At 44.4% G+C, this 23078-nt stretch overlaps 2 protein-coding genes across 4 annotated transcripts in view; one reads left to right on the plus strand and one right to left on the minus strand.

Annotated features, from left to right (window-relative positions):
• Positions 1 to 23078, minus strand: part of DOCK1 (dedicator of cytokinesis 1) — a 577278-nt gene that overhangs the window by 303337 nt on the left and 250863 nt on the right. The window lies entirely within an intron of this gene.
• The window catches only part of INSYN2A (inhibitory synaptic factor 2A), a 56953-nt gene continuing 42653 nt past the window's right edge, over positions 8779 to 23078 (plus strand). Inside the window, exon 1 of the mRNA XM_020973595.2 lies at positions 8779 to 9972. Within this exon, the coding sequence (XP_020829254.1) occupies positions 8780 to 9972 (1193 nt within the window). The 5' untranslated portion in view covers position 8779. The remainder of the gene's footprint in view (positions 9973 to 23078) is intronic.

Consider the following 23078-nt stretch of genomic DNA (forward strand, 5'->3'; position numbering starts at 1 on the left):
GTCTGACTCTCACCACAGCTGTGAAATAAAATGCTGGCCCAATTCATCTCCAACGGGAGTCAGCACCCCTGACTGCCAGGTGTCCTAACTGTGCATCAGCCCTCAGGAAAGCTGGTGAAACCCCATAGCCTTTTCTGGGTTATCCAGACTGCTGACCAGGCACTGGTGAGCTCTTCTGGGCTCAGTGCATATTGAGGCATTTCTTGGCAACGCCCTCTGTTCAAACATTCCAAATTGGATTTTGTTCCATCATCTCATGTGGCATCATATTATATGGCTAGACTCCAAGCTTATGAAGAGACCAGAAGCAGCAAAATGTGGCTCCTTCCTGTGCTGAGCTAGCCTCAAGTCTTGGTCAAAGAACTATTCCCACTGCATCATCAGGTCCAAAAGATTCTGAAACTCATTGTTCATCCATACTTCACGGATGCCTGCAATTACCATCAGAGATCCCTCCACTATCAATCCCAAACCATCCAGGGCTCTTCCCTTGGGCCAACCTTGGCCATGCCCTTCCAGGAATCTTCCTTAGAAGCTTCATTCAAAGCACTGGAGGCCTTCCACAGGTCGTCGTCGTCGTCTTCTTCTTCTTCTTCTTCTTCTTCAGCATTGGCGTTAGGTGACTTGCCCATGGTCACACAGCTAGCAAGTGTCAAGTGTTTAGTCTGAGGCCAGATCTGAATTCAGGTCCTCCTGACTGCAGGGCCAGTGCTCTAGCCTCTGCACCACCCAGCTGCCCTTCACTGGTCTTCTTCTGACATCACATGACAGCACTGAGACTTTGGATCTGTTCTCCCTCCGTCTTACTCCATTTCTGTTTATTCAAAGTTTCACCAAAACAATAAAATCTAGCCCTTTGGGTCCTGCTCTTGCTGACAATCTAATAACTTCAGTGTTTTCCACAAGTAAATACTTGGGTTTTTACACAGACCAGTGAGTTCACTGTTCTTCAGTTTGAACTGGCACATCAACACTCTAATAATTCATCTCTAATTTGAAATTACTAGGTACCTGACCACACACCCCACAATGAACTATGAAGTCTCATTTATAAATTCATTTTAGAAAATTCATCTTCAGCTCAACAGAATGATGCTGTGTGGTGGGGCCAAATGTGGAGTTGAAGGATCTGGGTTCAGATCCTGACTCTGCCACTCACCCAACCGGGATCTAAGAAAATTTGCCCTAACTCTCTGAGACAGTTTTCTCTTCCCACTAAGATTCATCCAACACTAACATTTCTAATCCTGTCATCTAGAAAGTATTACACCACCAAGTCCACCCCAGCACCACCAACAAACATACCAGCAGTAGATCTCTGATCTTATTTAGCAAGGCAAATCACGACAACCCATAACTTCTCCAGCTCTGCAAATCTTCTATTCAACATTCAGGAGTCATTCCTATAGGTCAATCCACATGCTGTGCACCCATGCACCTGGTGGGCTGCGATCCCATCTGGTATTTCTTTCTTTCTTTCTTTCTCTCTTGCTCTCTGATGGATCCATTTCTTTTTCTGGCCACAAATTTACTGGGGAATAGCTTTTACTTCTCTTCTCCTTCTTCTTCACGGTCCATAATATGTGTAAGCCACCTTTTATTCATCATGTGTCTCTCAGAGTTGGATTCCTCAGCAATTACAGTACTCATAATTGGCAGCCATAAAACATGACCGGCAGAATATTTTTAACAACTTGTAAAAATTGCAATCAAGCCTACTGTTCACTTCTCCCTCTTTAATTCTGGGTCCAGCTCATTGTCCATCTACACTTCCTGCTCAAAATTTCTGCGCTGATGGATTCATGGAATAGTCTACCCAGCTGACAGGTTACATCTCCACAGTACTCATTCACTAAGGAGCTTGACAGTCCTCTGAGGCTGGATACAATCAGCTGAAGGGCAGGAACATGTCTAGGGAAGCCCTCTCACATGTGGACTTACATGCTAACATTCTGAATGATACCCACATTTATCTGCTTGGTTCATGGTTTAGATCACTGAACAAAGATCTGTTAGATTACATCTATTAACAGTTCCTGTATTATCTTAATCTACACAAGGAAGATGCCAAATGGGAAGAGACTCTTCCAGCCGAATTTCACTCTCCCGTCAATTTTTTAATGACATAACACAATGGGATCTTACATTTCGATATAGTTCAATCAACAGTGACTTTAAAAGTACAAAATAATGTGTAAAATCACTTGCCTGTTCCACTCCCTTATATTCATCAAGGAACCTGGATCAGATATGTGTCTAGAACAGGTCATTCTCATTAAGATTTCACAGGGATGAGAGAGTATACAGGTTCACAGCTTCTGGTCTCTCTTGATCACTTCTTTGGGGCTGCAGTTAACATAATCTGGTCTTTTGCTATATTTTGGTCTCGTCCCCTCCTTCAAATAGTTTGACAGTCAACTGTTCAGTGTCACTGTTCTGTTGCAGCCCACTGGATTTCTCTGTACGGCCCAGCAGCTTCCCAGGGTCCTTGGCTTCCATGACGCCATTTCTCCATTTTCAGAGAGCCTCTCAGGGACTGAAGCAGATGCCAGAGGAATGGCCACAGCTTGTGTTCAGCTGGCATGGCCTCTGAAAACACAGAGTCATCTTGGAATGGGACTGGAGGGAGTTTGGTTCTTCAGGGCAATGCTGGTAAATTCCAGATTAGGGCGAGTCCTCCCCAGCCAGGAAAGCTTCAGGATCAGGCCTTGGGATGAACTATGTGTCGGTTATCCAAGGACCAGCTGAGCTGAGTTGGGAAGAGGTCATCACCAGGTGAGCCCATGGCTGTGCCAACTCTTCAAGAATCAACACTGTAGAGTGACAGACAACAGGTGAAGTCCAAAATGCTGGGATCACAAAATCCAGTGGAGCTCCTATTTCTCTGGCTCTTTAAAGATAGCCCAAAGGACCCTCCCTATGTTGCTTCAATGGATCTCCTATCAGATGATAAACCAAACTAGGCAAAAATCAATGTTCTAGTTATTTTAAAAATATAGCAAAGAGAGAAGGGCTAGAGGGTTTCTTACACCAACAACCTAATGATTGTAAACAACAGGGAAGGGTGCCTGCGGCCATCAGACGTATGGAATGAGTCCTGGGAAGGGGATGGAGTTTGGGCCTAAAACATGTTTAGGTGGACCATTTCCAAGGCTGAGTAATGGACCTGCAAGAACAGCAATTTATTCTTGTGAAATTCTATAAAGAACAAATTACCCAAGTCCCATCGTTATTTGTAAAATCAGGACAATACTAAAGTTGGAAAAAAAGCAGACCTCTTTCTCAGTATCTTCAAAGAGATTTGAAATCAAAGGCATTATTGGAATCTTGCTAATAAGGAAAAAAGTAGGTATTTACAGACTCTCAGACAAGGAGGGAAACTCTGAGGCCACAGAGTTCAACTGGAACTAGAAAAAGAATCCTTTGACCCCAGAGCCAGCGAGGCATCAATTAGCCTAGGCCTGAAGACCAGTCCTCAAAGGAAAACCCATCCTGGGAGGCAGGACATGTCATGCAGAGACAGCCCCAGGAGAACCCTTGCCTTCTCTCGAGGCTAAACTGGCCGCTCTGCTACTCTAGACGTTGCTCCCGATTTGGGCGTAAGGGCCAAACGGAAGAGAGTTCTGGCTCTTGTTCCATGACTCATGAAGGAGCGACATCCTGCTGAATTTAAACCCAAGAGACCGCTGTCCTCCTCCAGCTCCAACAGCCTCCAGCCCTCAGCAGATCTTCACGGCAGCATGCATTCATGAAGCAATCAAGAACCAGCATTTACTGAGCACCTGCCTAGGTGCCAGGCGAGGCACTACAACAGGGTGGGGACACGGTGAACAAAGTCAAACACTCGCTTACTTGACGGAGCTTACAAAATATATTGGGAGAAAGAGTAGCTATGAGTAAGTGCGTGTGCATGCGTGTGTAAATACGGATTATACACAGGCATGTTTACATAGATGTGTGGGTACATAAACACTCAAAGTACATATTAGCTGATATTCCACAGAAGAGGGAAGCGGATGCTCACAGCGGAGTGCATCAGCAAAGGACTCATGAAGAACGTGATGCAGCTAGGGTCAAGGATTCCAGGAAGCGGAGGGGAGGAGGAAGAGGCATGAAGGGGAGTCCGTACAGGGACAATGGGAGTAGGTGTGAGGGGCAGTAGGAAGGCGTTTGGCTGCACTGTGGAGGCACAAAGGGGAATAAAATGGAATAAACCAGGAAGTCTAGCCAGGAGCCAGGTTGTGAAGGGTTTTGTGTACCAAACATGGTGGTCTCTAGGAGCTTTAAGGTCAACAATCTCTACAACCGCAGCAAAGTGAGATTCCTCATCAACAATAGCAACATCAACCACTTGCATTTCTAGAGGACTTTAAGGTTTGTACTGTGCCCCTCACTGGATTCTCATAACAATCCTGGGGGTGGGGCTGCTATTATCCTCAGCGAATAGATGAGGAAACTAAAACAGAGAGGGCTTAAGAGACTTGTCCTGTGTCTCACACTTAGCTGGCAAGGGTTTGAAGGTAAGATTAGAACTCAGATCTAACAGCTGAGATGATACATTTTGGAGGCAGGCTCCAATTGAGATAATGCGGTCAGTGGTGTTCTTTGCGATGCCCCTCACTGGCATAACTGGTGCCAGCCCTTTGCTGGGGGAGGTCAGCAGCAGGTATCTCTAAGGGTCAGACCTGAAGGGCATAGCATAGGGTCACCCAAAGGGATCTCTTCCTCTGTGGCAGTGACTTCCTTTAAGGAGAAGACCTGGGGTCATGACTGTTTTGCTGGCATTTTCTGTTCTATCTTCCTTGGCCAACCTGCACTCTAGTGATAGTGAGGCCCTTCACCACGCTGGCTGGCCTCCCCTGGATGCTGGTCAGCTTATCGATTCCTCAATATCCCCAAGTTACAGCACTGAGTTATAATTTCTCCCGCTACAAGTAATTGCCATGTCTAGCGTCGCTTTATTAGTGAGAGAAGATTGCTGATTCAGAATACCTTCCAAAACTAATGGCCGGCTGTGGGCACTTGCTAGCAATGCTCATGATGAATAGCATGAGAGGACAAATTTATTCAGACACACATTTTTCAGTCATGGCAGGGAAAATGCTGAAAAATCACAAGTAAATTGCTTTTTGTAAAAATGTTCTCTCAGAATTCCCCCAATATGGTGGCCTTCTTCAAGAGGAGGTCGGCACAAAATGAGGAAAGAGGTAAGAAGGGTGGCCATGGAGGTCTGGTCCCTCTACGAGGGGTCAGAGACTGCCATCAGGCCTTTGTCAAGGGCCTGCTGAGAGCCCTAGCAAGAGGTGTCCCAGCCTATGCCCCCAGCAGAACCAACACCCCCACAAGAAGCCTCTTGCTTTCCCACCCCCTGTCTCACACACGAAGCCCTTTTCCCCTGCCCACTGTCACACACAGATGGGTAAAACAGGAAGAGTTTTTCAAAATTATACAGAATGACATACTCTAGATCATAGGATAGCAGATTGAACATTGGAAAGGCCTTTACCTGCCACCTAGCCCAACTGACTCATTTTATGGATGAGGGAAAAAGAAGAAAGGTTAAGTGATATGCCCAAAGTCACACAGGCAGTAAGTGATAAAGCCAGGATTTGAACCCAGGTCCTCTCACTCCAAAAATAGGGTGTGCTTTTCTAACGTACCAAATTAATTAAAAAAAAGAAAAAAGAATGGGAGGCTGGAAGAGACTTTGGTTGAAATCATAGCTGGAATTAATTGTGTGGCTCTGGATAAGTCCTTTAACCTCTCTGGGCCTCAGTTTTTTCCTCTGAAAAATGGTACCAGCACAGTCAAACCAGCACTACCTCCCTCATAGGGTAGTTGTGCAGATGGCAAAACTTTAAGTATAAACCTTGAAGGCCCATAAGCCTAAGTAGTTCTTAATTTCACACTATTACTAATTAGCTCATCTCCCTCCCGCCCTCCCTCTCTCTGTACATGCACTCAGTCATTCTGGATGGACTTTGCAAATGCCCCTTTCCTCATCTTCCATTGGCTGACCGCTGTGGGTGGCAGGTTCCATCGTTCAAGCTTTGACTGGAGTTTTTGTACGTGGTACAACCAATGTGCTGAAAAACAACTGGAGCTTTACAGCGCACCAGTGCCACATTTTATATTTCCATCATTTTTAGCTCCCTTACACTCACTCATATCCTCAGAGTCCAAGAGGAAAGACCATAACTGAGGCCAGCCTCAAAGGGTGCCTCGTATCCTTATTTTTTAAAAGTCTAAGAGTCCTCAGACTTGGTTAATTTTCATTATCTTCCAAACTGTTCATTGATTAAGTTGTTTATGCCACAACTTATAAAATGCACAATTTATCTTAGTCATAAAATAAAATGTTTGTTTGTCTGTGCTGCTTGTTGACTTTTAAATATCAGGCAAATGTCCAAACTGCTGGAAATTTTACTTGACCTTCTGCTCATACGCTTACCAAAAGGAAAAAAAAAAAGCCGAATATGAATAGCCTGGCCTTCACCTGTGCAGACACAGCAGACAGAGCCCAGCTGCAGGCCTGTCCCCCTTCCCTGTAGATTAGGAGCTCCCTGCGGGCAGGGGCAGTCTTGGCCTCTCTTCGAAACACACTGCCTGGGATGTAGTAAGAGCTTACTGAACTCATGTTAATTGATTGACTGGCCATTTACTGTGGTCTTCGTGGGTTTTGGGTTTGGGTTATGTTGTGTTCCATGGGACAGCAGGTGGATTCTCTCCCAGTTACACCCCATGCAGCTTGGGAAAGGTGTTTTTCCCATTCTAGACTCATTTCCTCACTTACAAAAAGAACAAGTTGGAGTAATGATCTAGACCTTTCCCAGTCCAAATTCTATGGCCTTATGATCATTCCACATAGTTAAATACCTCGGTGGAAAGAGCTAGATGATGAGTTGAGAGCGGAGTTCAAATCCTAGATACAGCCTGTCCAAGTCATTTCACTTTACTCTGCCTCAGTTTCCTCACTGAAAATGGGGATTCAATTCAATTGTGGAATATTTACTCAGTGCCTACACTTTGCCAGGCACTTCTGAGAGGCATTAGAGACAAACCTTCACCATGGGGCCCTTGTACGAAGGAGCTCTGAGCCTTAAACCTCAACAATCATTAGAGTCAGCAAGAGAATCGTTGCCTCTGACTAAGCTTTGTCACTGACGGTAATCACTGCACACTCACTAGTGGGCTTTGGGGAATGGTAATGATAAGGGAATCAACACTGATGAAGCATCTACTATGTCAGAGGTACTAGGCTAAGTGCTTTGCAAATATATCATTTAATCTTCACAATATTCGTCCCTGGGAGGCAGGTGTAATGTTTATCCTCATCTCACAATTAAGGAAACTGAGGCAGACAAGGTTAAGTGACTTGCCCAAGGTCAGTCACCTAGCTACTAAGTGCCCATGGCAGGATTTGAACTTGGGTCTTCCTGACTCAAGGTTCAGACTTCTGTCCACTGTACCACCTTGCCACTTTGAGACTACACAGTTCCTTGGTATTGGATTGACTGTGCCACATTTCATCTTTCAGCTTGCCACCTTGGCCTCAGCCATCCAACCAGCCAAGCAACCACGCTGCATAATTCCAATAACAAGAACTAAGAGTTTTGACTTCTAACTCTGCCAGGGATTTTGTTGTCCACCCCGGCAGGAGGAAGTAGGCTCTTTGCTGACAACTGCAACCCTTAACCACATCTTCTTGCTTTGAGTTAAATACTCAAGGAAGGTCCTCCATGTGCTCACCACATCTGTGAAGCTGCCTAATAAAAACCCAGCATTCTTACCCAGTGGGCATTCCCTGAGAGGAGTCAGCGGCCACCTGCAGCCTTTCAGGCACATTCCATCATCTACCAGGATGAATTTGCATGATTAACACAAAGCCTTCAGACTTGAGGGGGCGGGGAGGTGTTGAAGTACAGAAACTACCACAATTGTTTTCATTTTATGGAGTGATGGGTGAAAAGACCAAAAATTATTTTTTTCAAGGAAAAAATCCTGAAACCCATGAGTGTTGTTTCCCAAGGCTACTCAGCCCACCAGCCAAGGCTGTTGCTTTTACCTTCACCTCTACCAAAGCGGGGAACCCCCAGTCCATTCCATAATGTGCATAAACTCCCTAAATAACTCACCTTTATCCATGCCATCATATTGTTCGAGAGAACCTGGTATGACTAGCATCCCACCACATCTTACCATAATTAGCAACTTAAAATAGCTCTGAAACTCTTGTTTTAGACACAGAGGTGGAGAGACATGCGGACTCCGAACTGAGTGCTCAGAAACTCTGGTACACAGAAACGGTAATGCTCTTAGACTCCAAGGACAGATTAATCATGGCATGTTCAAGAAAGAGGAAAGTCCAAGTGGAATAAATAGCATTTGGTTTAACCATCTGTCAAAAAAAAAAGAGGAAGTAATATATGAAATGATCATTTCTAAAGTAGAACTAGGAATGTCATTACCCTGCCTGATGAATGAAGTAGGATTGTGTAATGGGGAAACGTGCATTGCTATGAAAAGAAAGGTAGTGTAATCCACACAGAAGCCCACGCAAGCATGATGGTTGCAGAGACATTTCGAGCCAGGGCAGCTCAGCTTTCTCAGCAGGCTGGTTCTCCTCCACTTCTCAGTTCGACCTCAGCTGTGAATACCGTGTGGTTCTTAATACCTTCCTCTAAAGACAAATGAGATTTTGCTGATTGTGTCTTTTCTTTTCCCCTTCCTGTTCCCTCTGTAACTGAGTTTCTGTGTGCTGTTTTTGAATGCAGGAATCATGGTGAGTAAGGAAGCTGGCAAATGCTTACTCACACCTTCAGAAAGTGATGTGGAGCCAGCAGCTTCACTGGCCTTGGAGATGCGCTATGCACTGGATGCCAATCGGCAGATCAAGAAGAGGAACAAAGCCCTACAGGTGCGCTTTAAAGACATCTGCGAGGCTCAGAGCGAACAAAGGGACAGACAGCTCGCTGCTGGGCTACCAACGGACAGAAAGGAAGCCAAGCCCATCTCCTACAAAGCGGCTGCTTATCGCAAGTATATGACAGTGCCTGCCCGGAGGTCTATTCCCAACGTGACCAAGAGCACAGGAGTACAGACTTCCCCAGATCTGAAAAAGTGTTACCAGACATTCCCTCTGGATCGCAAAAAAGGAAGCATCATTAAAAGCTCCCAGGCGGCCAACACGTTCAAGAGTCAAAACAATGGATTTCTAATAGATGTCCAGGATCAGAGCGACGGTCAAAACTCAGGGGAGGCTGCTCAGTGCAGCAAGACAGCTGGTGAACAAAAGGCAGGGGACCTGATGGCCCATTCTGATGAACACATGAATGCCGTGGACCGGGCTCCTAGTGACTCCTGCTTAGATTCCTGTAAAAACCCGGATCTGTACAGCTGCGTCAAAGGCTCTCGTCTTCAAAACTCCAGCGACCCGGCTTCTGAAGAGTCTGACCACCAGCCATGTGACAAGGCAATCCACGACAAAGCGCTGCCAGTGGCTGAGGATGCCCATCCATCAGCGCAAGGCAGAGTGTTTAAGACGGAAGTAGCAACTGTTTATTCACCTGCACCTGGTCCCCAAGCCACCGAGCCCACCTTGCCCAGCCTGGCAGCGGAGAGCGAATGGTCACTGTGCCCAGCCATAGAGGAGGAGAAAAAGAGAACTGGTTATCTTAACGGGCTCCATCCCCAGGCAGAAAATGCTGTGAGCTGCCCCACACAGGCACAGTGCCCATCAGTTGAATGGAACGAGCAGGCCCTTCAGAGAAACGTCTCACCGACGGACGAGACTCCGCCTTGCCAGACAGCTGTGGGTGAAGAATGCCATGAAATTGTGCCTCACACAGAAGTAATAGACTTGAAAGCACAGCTTCAGATGATGGAAAACTTGATCAGCTCCAGCCAGGAAACGATCAAAGTGCTACTGGGCGTGATCCAGGAGTTGGAAAAGGGAGAGGCTCACCGGGAAGGGTATGTACACACAAACATGTCTTCTGTGGTCTTGATGCCATGCGGCAATAACTCTCTTTTCAGACCCATGTTGCATTTAAAAAGCCCCAATCACTAAGGAAGCTGAGTGGCCACTTTCTTCAATGTGGTTAATACGCCTGTGTTTTTTATTCAAGGATCTGAAATGGCTAGAAACAATGGCGTAATCTCTTTCAAACTTGCTTATTTGTCTTGCTTTTTAAAAAAATTTGATTGTCCTCATATATGCTGAATGAATTATTTCTCCTTCTCCTTGAACAATTAGCACCTTGGAATTATGACAATGAAGTTATTTACTATATATTAATATGTATGCCCCAAACCGCCAATTCTAAATCAACAATAATTTCTCTTTAAGGAATCACATTAAGGAAACGAAAATAAACAATCTTACGGTGTAGCATGAATGAACATTTCATGTTTCACTTTCATCTCTGCAGCCCCAGCACCTGCCACACTGCTTGGCACATAGTAGGGATTTAGAATTTTGAGTTTCTGTCTTCAATACTGCACAGATATATTAAGATTTTTTTTTTAGGTCTGATGCCATTTCTCCAACAGTAATGATGGCGAGAATATGCCTATCTGACATAAAGGCAATGAAAGTGAAGTTGACAAATAAGTAGGCAGGCCAAACAATGGTTTAACCCAAGGAAGTTGATTGGGCATTATTGATTCTTCCCTGTCGACATGGTCTGGGTAAACTCAACTCCATTTGGTATCTTCTATATTTTTATAGTGTAGTAGAACTCTCCAGGAGAGACTTTTTTAATCATTTAAACAAACATCTAATTCCTTTCTGAGAGACAAATAAAAATAAAAAAGAATTAGGAATGGCTTCTAAAGAAACCAGGGCTTCCTTGATGCTCAGAGTATAAACCCTTAGCAACCTTCTGATGACATCTTGAGCTACTTGTGATGGAAGGAAAACAGAGGGAAAGATGTGAAACTTCATTCTTTTCTACCATGGGTAAATGCTGGCTGAAAGCAGTAGAATGTAAGCTGCTTGCAGTCAGGAACTATTTTGTTTTCCTCTGGTTATGTCCAGAGCCTAGGCCATAGCAAGTGCTTAATAAATGCTTAGTGGATTGAATCATGTTCAACAAGTTGTACTGGGAGAGAGGTCAATTCTTGGGGCAGGTTTAAAAAAAAAAGGAGGAGGAGAAGGGGAAAATAAGAGAGACTGGAAAGACAGCTGGGACCAAGAGATACCCACCAAAGACCTCAAAAGTGCACTGGCTGCTGAACTAGGAAGGCAATAGAAATTCAGAGAAAAGTAACCTTGGTGGTAGGAGCTGAAGATGAGTGGAGACATCGGGAGAATGAGATGTCTTGGTGAAGGTGACATTTACACTCTTCTTTGAAGGAAAGTTAGGATTGGCATCATTGGACAGAAAGAGTGGTCCCAGTCCTCTGGAGTCCCTCTTCCTGCCCAATGCCTGTCCCCAACCCCATTGTCCTAATGCCAAAAGCAGTGTGGCATAGTATATGAAGGACAGAGTCATGGCGGAAATCCCATGAGATTCAGAGCTAGAAGAAACTTGAAGAGTTATCCCATATTCAGGTAATTGGCAAAGACATTGAGGCTTCAAGAGGTCCAGGAAGTTGCCCACAGTCACAAAGCTAGTAATTGGCAGAGCTAGGATTGAAACCCAAGTCTACAGTCTCTAAATCCTGGGCTTTTCCAACTATGGTAGGCTATTGGTGTGGATATGTGTGATGTAGAAGAGGTAACAACGGCTGTGAGGCAAAAGGCTGGGCTTTGTGGTCCAGCTCTGTTGCTTATATTGTATGGGACCGTGAGCAAGTCCAAATGACTAGATTATTCTCCCATATCTTCACTATCTACATCTGTAAAATGAGCAGAATCATGTCTGTATAGTATCCTCTCACAGGAGTGATGTGATGGAGGAGCAGGTTAGATGGTTTATACAAAGTACTTTCAGGATGACTATGAGGAGGATGTTTTCTCTGTGTCTCCTAAATTACTTGCTTCAGACCACAGAGTCAACAAGCAATGCCTTAGGGTTAAAGAGCCGCCATTCAGCACTAACAGATTATTGAGTGGGAAAGAAGAGGGACTGTGCATACACAGTAGGCACTTAACAAATGCTTGGGGGTGGATTAATTGACTAAAGAGAGGTTAAATTTGAATCAACAAACATTTTTAAGGGTCTACTATGTGCCAGCCCCTGGGAATACCAAGACAAATGAAATTTTATCTACCCAACAATCTGGAGGGAGGGATGGGGGAGGAAGATGGCAATATAGCATGCCCTAGGAATTCCAAATAGTAACCCTAAACACATTTTTCACATATAAAGACTGTTATATAAATAGGGAGGTTTCACCTCGAGCATTACATTACTATAGTTGACAGCAGTCTGATATCCTATTCTATCTCCTTGTTTATCACAGGAGTCTGTATTTCAGGTACATTACGGGATCAGAGCCTTCAGTAGGCTGAAGCAAACAAGTATGCACTAGATGCAAGGATGATGTTAGCAGAAAATCTGGGTAGTCATTCCACAAGCGCTCAGTAAGGGCCTACTCTGGGCCAGGCACTAGAAAATGCATTCAGAGGTCCAAATCACTGCCTTACAACCTTTCTGGAATTCACAAAAAACCTGGAAAAGCAGAAGCCACGCTAATTCATTTCTAAATGTTGCTCCTAAGAAAAACAGCCTCCGCTGGGAGGATATTGAGACTAAGATTTGGCCAAGGTCATAGAACCTGTAAATAGCGGGGCTAAGATGCAAATCCAGAGCCTTCAGACTCCAAATCCAGGGTCCACGCAGTGACGCTAAGCTGCCAGCGTGTGAGAATGCTTGATCTACAAGACGTCCAGGCAGATTAGCACACGGCACCAGAAGGTCAGGGTTTGACTCCCAGGTCAGCCATTTCAGCACCATGAACAGGGACAAGGAGCTAGCTGGAGGAGCTTGGCCATCACAGAGATAGCTTTGTGTTGTGAGCTTTTGGCAGAATTTAAGTTGCTCTTGATTTTGTGAACACATTGTTCATATATCTTGGGGAAGGATGAAAAACAAAGCTTAAAGCCTCTTTCTTCCATTGCGAGTTGCATTTGCTCTCCTCCTTGTTCTACTTCGGTTTTCATTCCTCCTCCTTTGTCCGGTCTAACTTAGCATGTGAAACAAAGAACATTTCACCTTAACAGATAATGGCATTTACTTATCTGTCATGTGTAAGAGGAATCAGACTTCTTATACCTGATCACAGAGGGCAGAACTAATTGCCCTGGGGAGAAGCTGCAGAGGTAAAATCTGGCTTGGTGTCTGGAAAGCCTTCCTAATAACCAGAATTATCCCCAACAGAAATGGGCTGTCTCAGTAAGTAGGAAGGTGCCCCTCTTAGGAGGTCTTCAAGCAAAGGCTATAACTTGTTAGAGGGCCTGTGGTCTCTCTTCTAACTCTGGAATAGGAGGAGTGACCCTCTGTTAGCTCTGGGATGTTAGCTCACATCAAGACATTTTAGGGCCTCCCATGTAATGACACAGGGGCACCAAGTCTTTCTAAGGCTCTTTCCTCCCTTCTACTTCTGCTATGTGGGCATTCTCTGAATGCCCATGCCATAGCTATTTTTAAAAACTGACTTTGCCCCATAAGTCCCAAAAGCCCTGGGACTGTTGCTCACTAAACAAGGAATTATGTTCATTCAATAAATCTGAACCCTTGCTATGGACAAGGCAGGGAGAGATACAAAGACAGTTTTTACCAGCTCTAAGGTAGGCAGGACAATAAATACAGCTAAGGACAGTATTACTTAGGCAGTGGTATGGTATGACTAGATTGGGAGGACTTGGGTTCAAATCTTGTTTTGGTTCTTAGTACCTATATGACTTTGGACAAGTCACAAACTCCATGGGCCTCATGTTGCTTCTTTGAAAGAGAGATTGGAATGCTATCCACATCCAGAGAAAGAACTATGGAGTTTGAATGCAGATCGAAGCATAATATTTGCTATTTTTTTTCTTCTGTTGAGTTTTGTTTCCTCTTTCTGGTAATTCCTCCTATTGGTTCTAATTCTTACTTACATCACTAATGTGAAAGTCTGTTTAATAGGAATGTATACATATAGCCTATGTCAGATTGTGCGCCGTCTTAGGGGAGGGAAGTGAGGAGGGAGGGGGAGAAAAATTTAAAATTCAAAAGCTTATGGAAGTGATTGTTGATAAATCAAAATTAATAATTAATTTTAAAAAAAAAGGAAGAGAGAGAGATTGGGCTAGAGTCCTCCAAAACCCCTAAAACTCAAATTATGACATCAGAGTCACTTCTTCTGTTCTTGGGAACTCAGTTTCTTCCTCAGCAAAATAAAGAGATTGATCCCTTCATACCCTAGACAGGCATTTCCTGTGCAAGCCTAGCATGATCATAGGACTTCTGTCTCTATTTGAATATCCTGGACACGGGATGTTCTAGTTCACAAGGCTGGGTTGGGAATATCATGTCATGAACTTGTTAATTTGCAATATGGGCACAGCAGGTCGGCCAAGAAAGTGGGAAAACAAAGAGGAAGGAGAAGGACAGTAAGAGAGGGCAGTGTTCCAAAGTTTAGTATTCTTCTCATGCCTTTAATGCAAGACCGTAAAGCTTGAGATAGAAGGAACTGTGGGTATGATCTACTTTAACCTTCCTGCTTTACTCTTGAGGAAATAAAAGACCTGGGGGGAAAGGGGGTGAAGGGATGGACTTCACCAAGATCACATGCAGCTTGGATGCAGCAGAGCAGGGAAAAGAATTTCAAGCCCTCCACCTCCAAATCCCAAGTTCTTCCCACAGTGCGTGGCCAGACAGGCTTGTCATCTCCCTTAATGGTTATTTTAGAAGCATGATTTGAGAAGAGATTGTTAGATGCTGCTGTTCTAGGGAGGCAGCATTGCGTATGGGCAGAGCTGGCTTCAAGGCCCGTTCCTGACATATTTGTTACATCCACGCAAGCTGCTGAGCCCCTCCGTGCCAGAGACAACAGGCGAGGACCATGAATTGGGGAACAGTCATTGGCTTCTATCAGTTTTCTCATTTGGGACAACAATGAATTTAGAGTCCAGAATCCAGTCCCTATCCTTCTCTTTGCCAGAAAAGGGGAATGAATGAACACTCAGGAAAGGAGTCTGCCTATCGAATACAGCATTACACAAACACAGATCAATAATCACATGTGTGTGTATGTGTGTGTGTGTGTGTGTGTATACACATCTATATCTGTCTGTCTGTCTACCTACCTGTCTGTCTATCTATCTACCTGTCTGTCTGTCTGTCTGTCTATATCTATCTATCTATCTATCTATCTATCTGTCTGTCTGTCTGTCTGTCTGTCTGTCTGTCTGTCTGTCTGTCTATAAGGAAACTAAAGAAGTGAGAGAGAAAATGCCCTGCTCAGAGTGACCCGGTTAGGAAGTGTGTGAGATGAGATGGGCCTGGAACTCAGCACTCCTCTCACGCCAGTCCCTTCCCACCTCCCTGCCCACCAGATCCTTTGCGAGGTCCCAGAAACAGAATAAGGCTCGTCTCGGCAGCGGCCGTCCCCCTCACAATATAAGAACCCTGGAGAAGAACCATCACACGCAGGTTTTAGCTTCGGGGGAAAGGAGGCTGCAGCTGGGCTTGCTCTTTCGCATGTTTAGAAAAACTGACACAATTAGGGCATGGTGACGTACAACAGCAAGTGACACAGGTGCCAGTAGCATGGCACAGGCCTCTGAGCCCAAAGTAGATCAGCCCCTCATCCCCCAGACTGACACACACACACACACACACACACACACACACACACACACACAGAGAGAAACCCAAGGACACTTTGGATAGAGCTCCATTGCACAGGAAGCTTTAGCAGAGTGTAAAGGTTTAGGACAATGGGAAAGAGCAGAGAAGTTGGAAAGGAAGAGGAGGAGGCTGGAAAGCTCCCCATATCCTGATGCAGGATTCACAGCCCCCAGGAATATTTCTCTTCAGATACACTGGCCATCATTCCATCCCACTGTTTCTCCCTACCAGCTCTGAGGTGCCAGTGCCTCTGTGGATGAAATCCTCTGGCCATCCTAGGTGGACACCAGCATCTTTCCGGGGCCTTACTCATTAGTCTCATTTCACTGCACAGAGGTTCAAGAGTCCTCTGGTGCTGGGAGGCAGCAGCTTGGACTCCCTCAGGGCGCAGCTGGGCCCAAGTACTCCAAGCCATGCCTCTGACACTCCTGCAAAACAGGATGACAATGGACGTAGATGATCCCTCTTTCTACCAGGCCCTTCCAGTCTGTCTTTGGTGCCTTGACCGTGGCCTTGGCCTGCAGCAGAGCCAAAAAGTGTTCTCCTTATTCTCAGCAGAGCATACCACAGGGGCTAGGAAGGACTTTGGATGCCATCTAGTCCAATGAATATCTGATTAGGAATCCTCTCTAAAACAATTCAGTAAACCTCGTACCTGTACTAGGTGCCAGGCCCTGCATCAGGCACAGTGCCTGCCCTGCAGAAACATACCTTCTACTGGGCTGAGGGGAAAAATGTGCACACACATACACACACACACATACAATCTCACACACAAACACATTGTTATGACTGTTGTTGTACATAATAATTTGGAGGGGAGGGAATTAACATCTGGAGGAAAGAAGAAAAACAAAAACCTCATAGAAGGAGGTGACACTTAAGATGAGTCTTTTTTTTTAACTCAAACTTCTTTTACTTGAATACTTTTTTTATCTTCTCTTTATCTATCTACCTACCTATCACAGTCCATCATGTATTTCTTGTTTTTGAAACCTTAACATTAAACATCAATATGGCCAATTAATCTTGCATAATAACGAGTTACATTGAATTTGTTTCGACACATAGATCAGGTATTTTTTTTTAAGCTTCGTTCACACTAATCCTTGATCCAAAGACTACTTGAGAAGATTCTTGAAGGGTGGCAGAAGGGCAAAGCAGAAGACACGAGGAGCAGAGTCCTCTGGGTGAGGGCACCAGGCCAGGCAAGGGCTGGACCCAGAGTGAGAGAATGTCGTTGGAGGGGCACTCTGAGCTAGGCCATTTGCTTGAAGTGTTCAGTGCATGAAGAAGACCACTATGTAATAAGCCTGGAGACAGTCTAGAGTCAGACTCTGGGTGTCTTAAATGCTGAAAGCAGGAAAGTTGGGTCTTTACCTTAAAGGTTATAAGAAGCCAATGAAACTTCCCAAGTAGGACTCTACCTGAGTGAGAGCTGAGCCTGAGGAACACCACTAAGGCAGCTGTGTGGACAACTGTTTGAAAGAGGAGCTGATGGGGGGAAATGCCAAGTGGTCTACCAGCCTTTGCTTAACTACTTTCAGCGAGGGGAAGCCTAGTCTGTCCCACGGCAGTCCTTTCTCCTTTTCCGATCAGGAAATGTGTCCTTGAATCAATCTGGGTTCCACTTGCTTCTCTGCTATTTCTCTCCACCTCTCTTAAGCTTTTATCAGCATGATCCCTGAACTTTCCCTACAAGTGTTTGGGCATTCAGTCCCCCTGGTCAGCACCAACCATGATCACTAGAGACCATAAGTAAGACAAACCCTATACTTTGTTTATAATGCAATAGTGACATCAATAGCCAGGATTCACAAGAGCTTCCAAAGGATTCATGATGAGTAGATTACTTTGGACCAATCTATCCTACGCCAGTCTTGGACTATCACAGAGACCCACTTTCCAACAACCAAGTTAACTAAAGCCAATGATAAAGGGGGCTAGGTGGTACAGTGGACAGAGCACTGAGCCTGAAGTTCGAATCTAGTGAGCCAGCAAGTTACTTTAGCACCTTCTGTCTCTGCTTCCTCGACTGTAAAATGAGGATGGTAATAGCCATGGCCTCCGGAGTTGTTTCAGTGATCAAATGAGCTGACATTTGTAAGTTAGCACAGTGCCTGGCACACAGGAGGGATTAATAAATTCTAGTCTCCTTTCCTTCCTTCTCATTAGCCTCTGTAATCTCTGAAACAGGTGTCTGGGGGGCAGGCAGGGGAACAGTCGGGGCACAGGGAGGGGAGGAAGGATTTCAGTCTTAGGAGTAATGGCTCTTGTTTTGCACAGTCAGCATTCTGATGTGGTTAGAGGATCCTGCCAACACACCTCTACAACGAAACTCTCCAAGTTCCTTCTGAATGAACCACAATACAGGTGGACACTGATATTTTGGGAGTGTCATAAGGGCTGGAGAACGCTCCACATGCTACATTTCATTTGATTATCATGATGGATAGGACAAGGGTCAAGGTCACTATTTTACAGATGGAAAAGGAGAGCTCCTGGAGTTGGCTGCTTGTCCATGGCCACAAATCTAGAAATATCTGAGCAAGAATTTGAACCCAGAGCTCTCCTGACACCAACCCGGTAACGCGGTCTCAACCCTTGCTAGTAAGTCGAGTCAGTCCTCTGTGCCACTTCTGACAGTCATGCAGAGGGCGTTCCTTCGGTGACCTTTTTTTCAGCCCTTCCTCAGCTTTTGTTTGGGGCTTGCAGAGTAGAATGGGGGTACACTCTATGCATGGAAAGTAGAACCACGGTCATGGAAAAAACACAATTAGAAGCTTGAGCTCCTGCTACTTTCTAGTGATATAACCTCAGAATTCGATTCTGGGCCTCAGTTTTCCCTTCTGTAAAAGGGAAGAGTTGGACTAAATAATCTCTAAAGAGCCTCCCCATTCAAAATTCTTTGATCTTCTTACATGTTGTGGTAGAAAGCACAATAGGTAGGAATCAGAAAGCCAGAGTTCTGGCCTCCAAATGTCTACTTATTAGCTTAATCTTGGGAGATCACTGTCCTTTTTTTGGATATTTTTCTGGAAAAAAAAATCTAGTAGAACCCATGTTCAACACTAAGTCATCAGTGTAATATGGCAGCCAAGCGAGCTAATATGGGCATGATCTGTGCTAACAGGGACAGAGGTTTGAGAAATGAGGAAATGAGAATCCTGTTTAATTCTGGCTGGGGCAGGCCTCATCTCAAGGCCTGTATTCATTTCTAGGATCCATAGTTTCAGAAGGACATTGGAGAGATGGAGAGTGTTTTGGAGGGTGATTAGGAAGGGAAAAGGCCTCGAGTCCACATCCTACAAAGAATGTTGGAAAGAATTAGGCATCTTTAGCCTGAGGAAGAGAAAAATAAAGAAAAATATGCCATCTGCAAAAAAAAAAAATTGAAAAATGGCAGAGATAATGTCACCCAAGGAACAGGCCCTGATAGCTGGGTTTGGGCATCTGAAGAACTGTGGGGTAGCAGAAGATCAGCCTGGTTGGGTTTGACCCAAGAGGGCAGATCTGAGAAGACAAGCAGAACTTGTAATGAAGGTAATATAGATGATGTCAGCAAAAGCTTCCGACCAATCAGAGCTGGTGCAGAGGGGCTGACCCAAAGGCAGACTGCTTCTCTGCTGGGGAGGTCTTGTCTTCAAGCACAAGCTGGATGACCACTTGTCAGGGGATTGGTTGGACAAGCTCATCATAGATGACTCTTCCAACTCTCAAATTCTGGATACTTAGAAGGTTCTAAATTTGGAGCTGAAAGGGATCCCGGAACACCTGATTCAACTCTCTCATTTCTTCGGCCCCCTGTAAGAGGACGGGCTGGACAAGATGACCAATGAGGTCTTTTCAATACTTCACCTACAACATTTTCTGATTCAGTGATGACTTATTCTTATATTATCAATGACATGAAGGTGATAGGAAATGATTTGGGCATTTTAAACAAATTGAACCTGAAAACTGCAGTCACAACAGTCTGATTTAGAATGAGAAAATGCATCGTTTAAAACTATCACTTGAGAAGGAAATTGGAAGTAGGAGACAGATTTTAAGGATAAATAAATGATCTTGATGATGGTGGTGATGATGGGGATGATGGTGATGATGACAGGGACGATGATGGGGATGAGGATGGGGATAATGATGGTGGTACTGGTGGTGATGACAGTGATGAGGGCGATGATGATATCTGGTGTTTACACACCATTCTGGTTCAAATTTTAGAACATTTTATGCAGCGAATTCCTAAGTTTTACTAGTACTGCACTAAGACTTTTGGAACATCCCAACCTCAAAACAAACCTGCGAAGTAGGCACGACTTAGATTATTACCCTCATTCTCCACATGAGAAAACTGAGGGTGAGATAAGCTGTATGGGTAGGAGTTGTAAGAGTACCAGGTCTGTCCTTCCTCCCAGCTCAGTATTCTTTCCACCACACCCTTCGGTCCCCTTTGTTAATCACTTTTAATTTCCTTGTTCATTACCTCATTAATTTCTTTCCCAATGGGCTCTTAACTAGTTATTTGTGTAATTCCTGTAAAATCCCCATTTTCCCCCCTCACCTACATGAAGCCCTATCAACGAATATCTGTTCAAGGGTCCAGGTCACACAATCAAAGGAAATGATGTATTTTAACCAAACGCGATGAAGACAACTGTCCTTGAAAATAGGCCATCTTAAGGCTAACACAGTGCTTAGTTGAGCTGAAAGTAGGAAGTCTTTTGAAGGAAATCACAACAAGGCCGATGAAGGGGCTCTTGCTCAGAAGAATAGTCACAAAACATGCTTTGTCTGGATGGCACCAGGTGAGTGCTGAAGCTCACTGTGGGGGCATGGCCCGGCTTATTAGAGGAGGGGTGGCTGTCTGCTCATAAGCCCATCACCCTCTTGGCTTCAAAAGGAAACCTCAAGAGCACATTAAGTTGTGCAGACTCTAGTCCTTATGAAAACCACACAAAATTTCCTCTAAGCTGTGGCACTGAGGGAGAGCAGGGGAGTGTCTCACTAGCTCACCAGCCATGTCCCAGATTGGCTGCTGCGGGGGACTGAAGTTATCCTAAGAACTGGAAACATGGAAATGAATGACTACATTTTCATTCTTTCATACTACTTAACATATATAAATATTTTAGTGCCATTAGTCACTGGAGAAACTCATGAGAAACCCAGTAGCTCATCAGGGGATGATAATAATGATATATATCATCTCAACAAAATAATAAGGAAAACTGAGGCAGACAGAGGTTAAGTTCAAGTGCCTGAAGGAGGATTCGAACTCACACCTTCCTGATTCTGGGCCCAGCCTTCTATCCACCGTACCACCAATTGCCTCAAAACATAATGGGATTTACACTATCAGTGTTCTTGTTGTTTTTAATATAGGTGAGGGAGAGTGCTGTAATCAATGCAGAGCTGACCTCAAGTCAGAAAGACCCAAATTCAAGGCCCAATTCTGACAGGTACTTGCTGTAAAACCCTGGCCCAATCACCCTATCTCTAGAGAACTGTTTCCTCACTGATAAAATGAAAATGATTTCTGGATCACCTCTAGAGTTAAATCTATTAGACCACAGAATATAAGTTTCTGGAGAGCAGGGACTCTCATTCTGCCTTCCCGTATATTCCCAGTGATTAGCACAGAGCCAGGCACCTACTGAGTGCTGAATAAATCCTTGCTGACCTGTCTTTAATGATTCTGAGTAGTAGTTTCCTTATTTGCAAAATCTATTCACTGGACAGGCAGGTCTTAACTGTTTACTATGATGTGCCATGGACCGTGAGAGACACTAGAGACACAAAGGCCAAAAAAACCCCCCAAAAGTAGTCACTGCCCTCCTAGTCTTATTAGAGATGATAATAGCACCTGCCTATTGAGGAGCTGTGAGGATACACTGAATTAACCTACGGAAACCACTCTGCAAATTTTAACATGATATATGAATATCAGCTATCATCATCACCATCATTACCTTATCATCATCTTAGTATTACCATGATTTTTATTATTACCCTTTTGAGCATAATAAGAGGACTACCTCAATGGATAAAGGCTAAAAACCTAGAAGAGAAAATATTCCCAGCAGCACCAAGTACATTTCAAAGGACCAAAGCATACTGTTAAGCTCTCTCTCAATGTGGATTTTCCCCTGAAAAAGCAGAGAAAATTGGATTTATTCGGCAGATTGATCTTGGCTTGGCCATGCACACTTTAGACTGATTATGGGAATGTCTGTTGCCAAAATCTACAACCTAAATTGAGATCAAAGTCTTGCACCTGGTTTGCTGAGAACAGCCCAACTGTAAGAAGCAAAGATTAGTGCCATTTTGAGAGTCTCCCAAAGACATTTTGACTGATCTTCCAGAATGTCATTCTGCATCTTTCCCAGGAAACTGGAAAGATCTTTCCATAAAAATTCAGTCCATCTGTATGCTGAAGGGAAATAAGGATAGACCACAAGAGCAGAATCTTACTGATCTGAGATCTCTGCCAATTGGTCTTCTGTTCCTGAACACTCTAAAATTGAGTGGAGTGACAATAGACCAGCCACACCTCTTGTCTTCTACCTCTGGGTCTTTATCAGCAAACATCCATCAGGTATTGACCATGTGTCAGGCACTGAGCTAGGGAGGCACAGGAAATACAAATGCAAAAGTATGACGGTTCTTGCCCTCAAGCAGTGTATTAGGGGAGCTGGCATTTCAATAGATTGGAATCTAGGAATTTAAGAGCTGTCAGGGACCTCAGAAACTAAAGCCAACACAAATGTTAAAGTTAATTGCTAATGAAACAAATATGGCAAGTGGTCATCTACTCTTCCTTGAATCACTCCAAAGAGCGGGAATCCACTACATCCCAGGGCATCACATCTCACTTTGGGACATATCAATCATTAGGAAATTCTCCCTCACATCAGGCCTCTGTTGGCTTCTCTCAAACTACCATTCACTGTTTCTCCTTGTGAGAGAATCGTGGATTTGCAGTTCTTTTCCTGTGTTCACATCCCTTTCCACTAATCCATAGGGACATGGGACTTGTTCTGATATCTTTGCATTTATTCCCAATAAGCATTGAATATCAGAGATATTTTATGCAAAAAAAAAGAAGATAGCTTCCTTTTTCCTAATTTCATTGATTTTACTTGTGCTTTCTGTTTGATGGAGTGAGATTCATCTGTTTTATCTTTTGTGATCACCTGCATCTTTTGCTTGATTAAGAATTCTTCCTCTAGCCAGAATTATGAAAGACATACCTGAACTATGGGTTCTCTCATTCTCTCTCTCATATTTTGGGTGATT

Source organism: Phascolarctos cinereus, unplaced genomic scaffold (assembly GCF_003287225.1).
Source record: "Phascolarctos cinereus isolate Bilbo 61053 unplaced genomic scaffold, phaCin_HiC Scaffold_3;HRSCAF=262, whole genome shotgun sequence".
Classification (NCBI taxonomy): Eukaryota; Metazoa; Chordata; class Mammalia; order Diprotodontia; family Phascolarctidae; genus Phascolarctos; species Phascolarctos cinereus.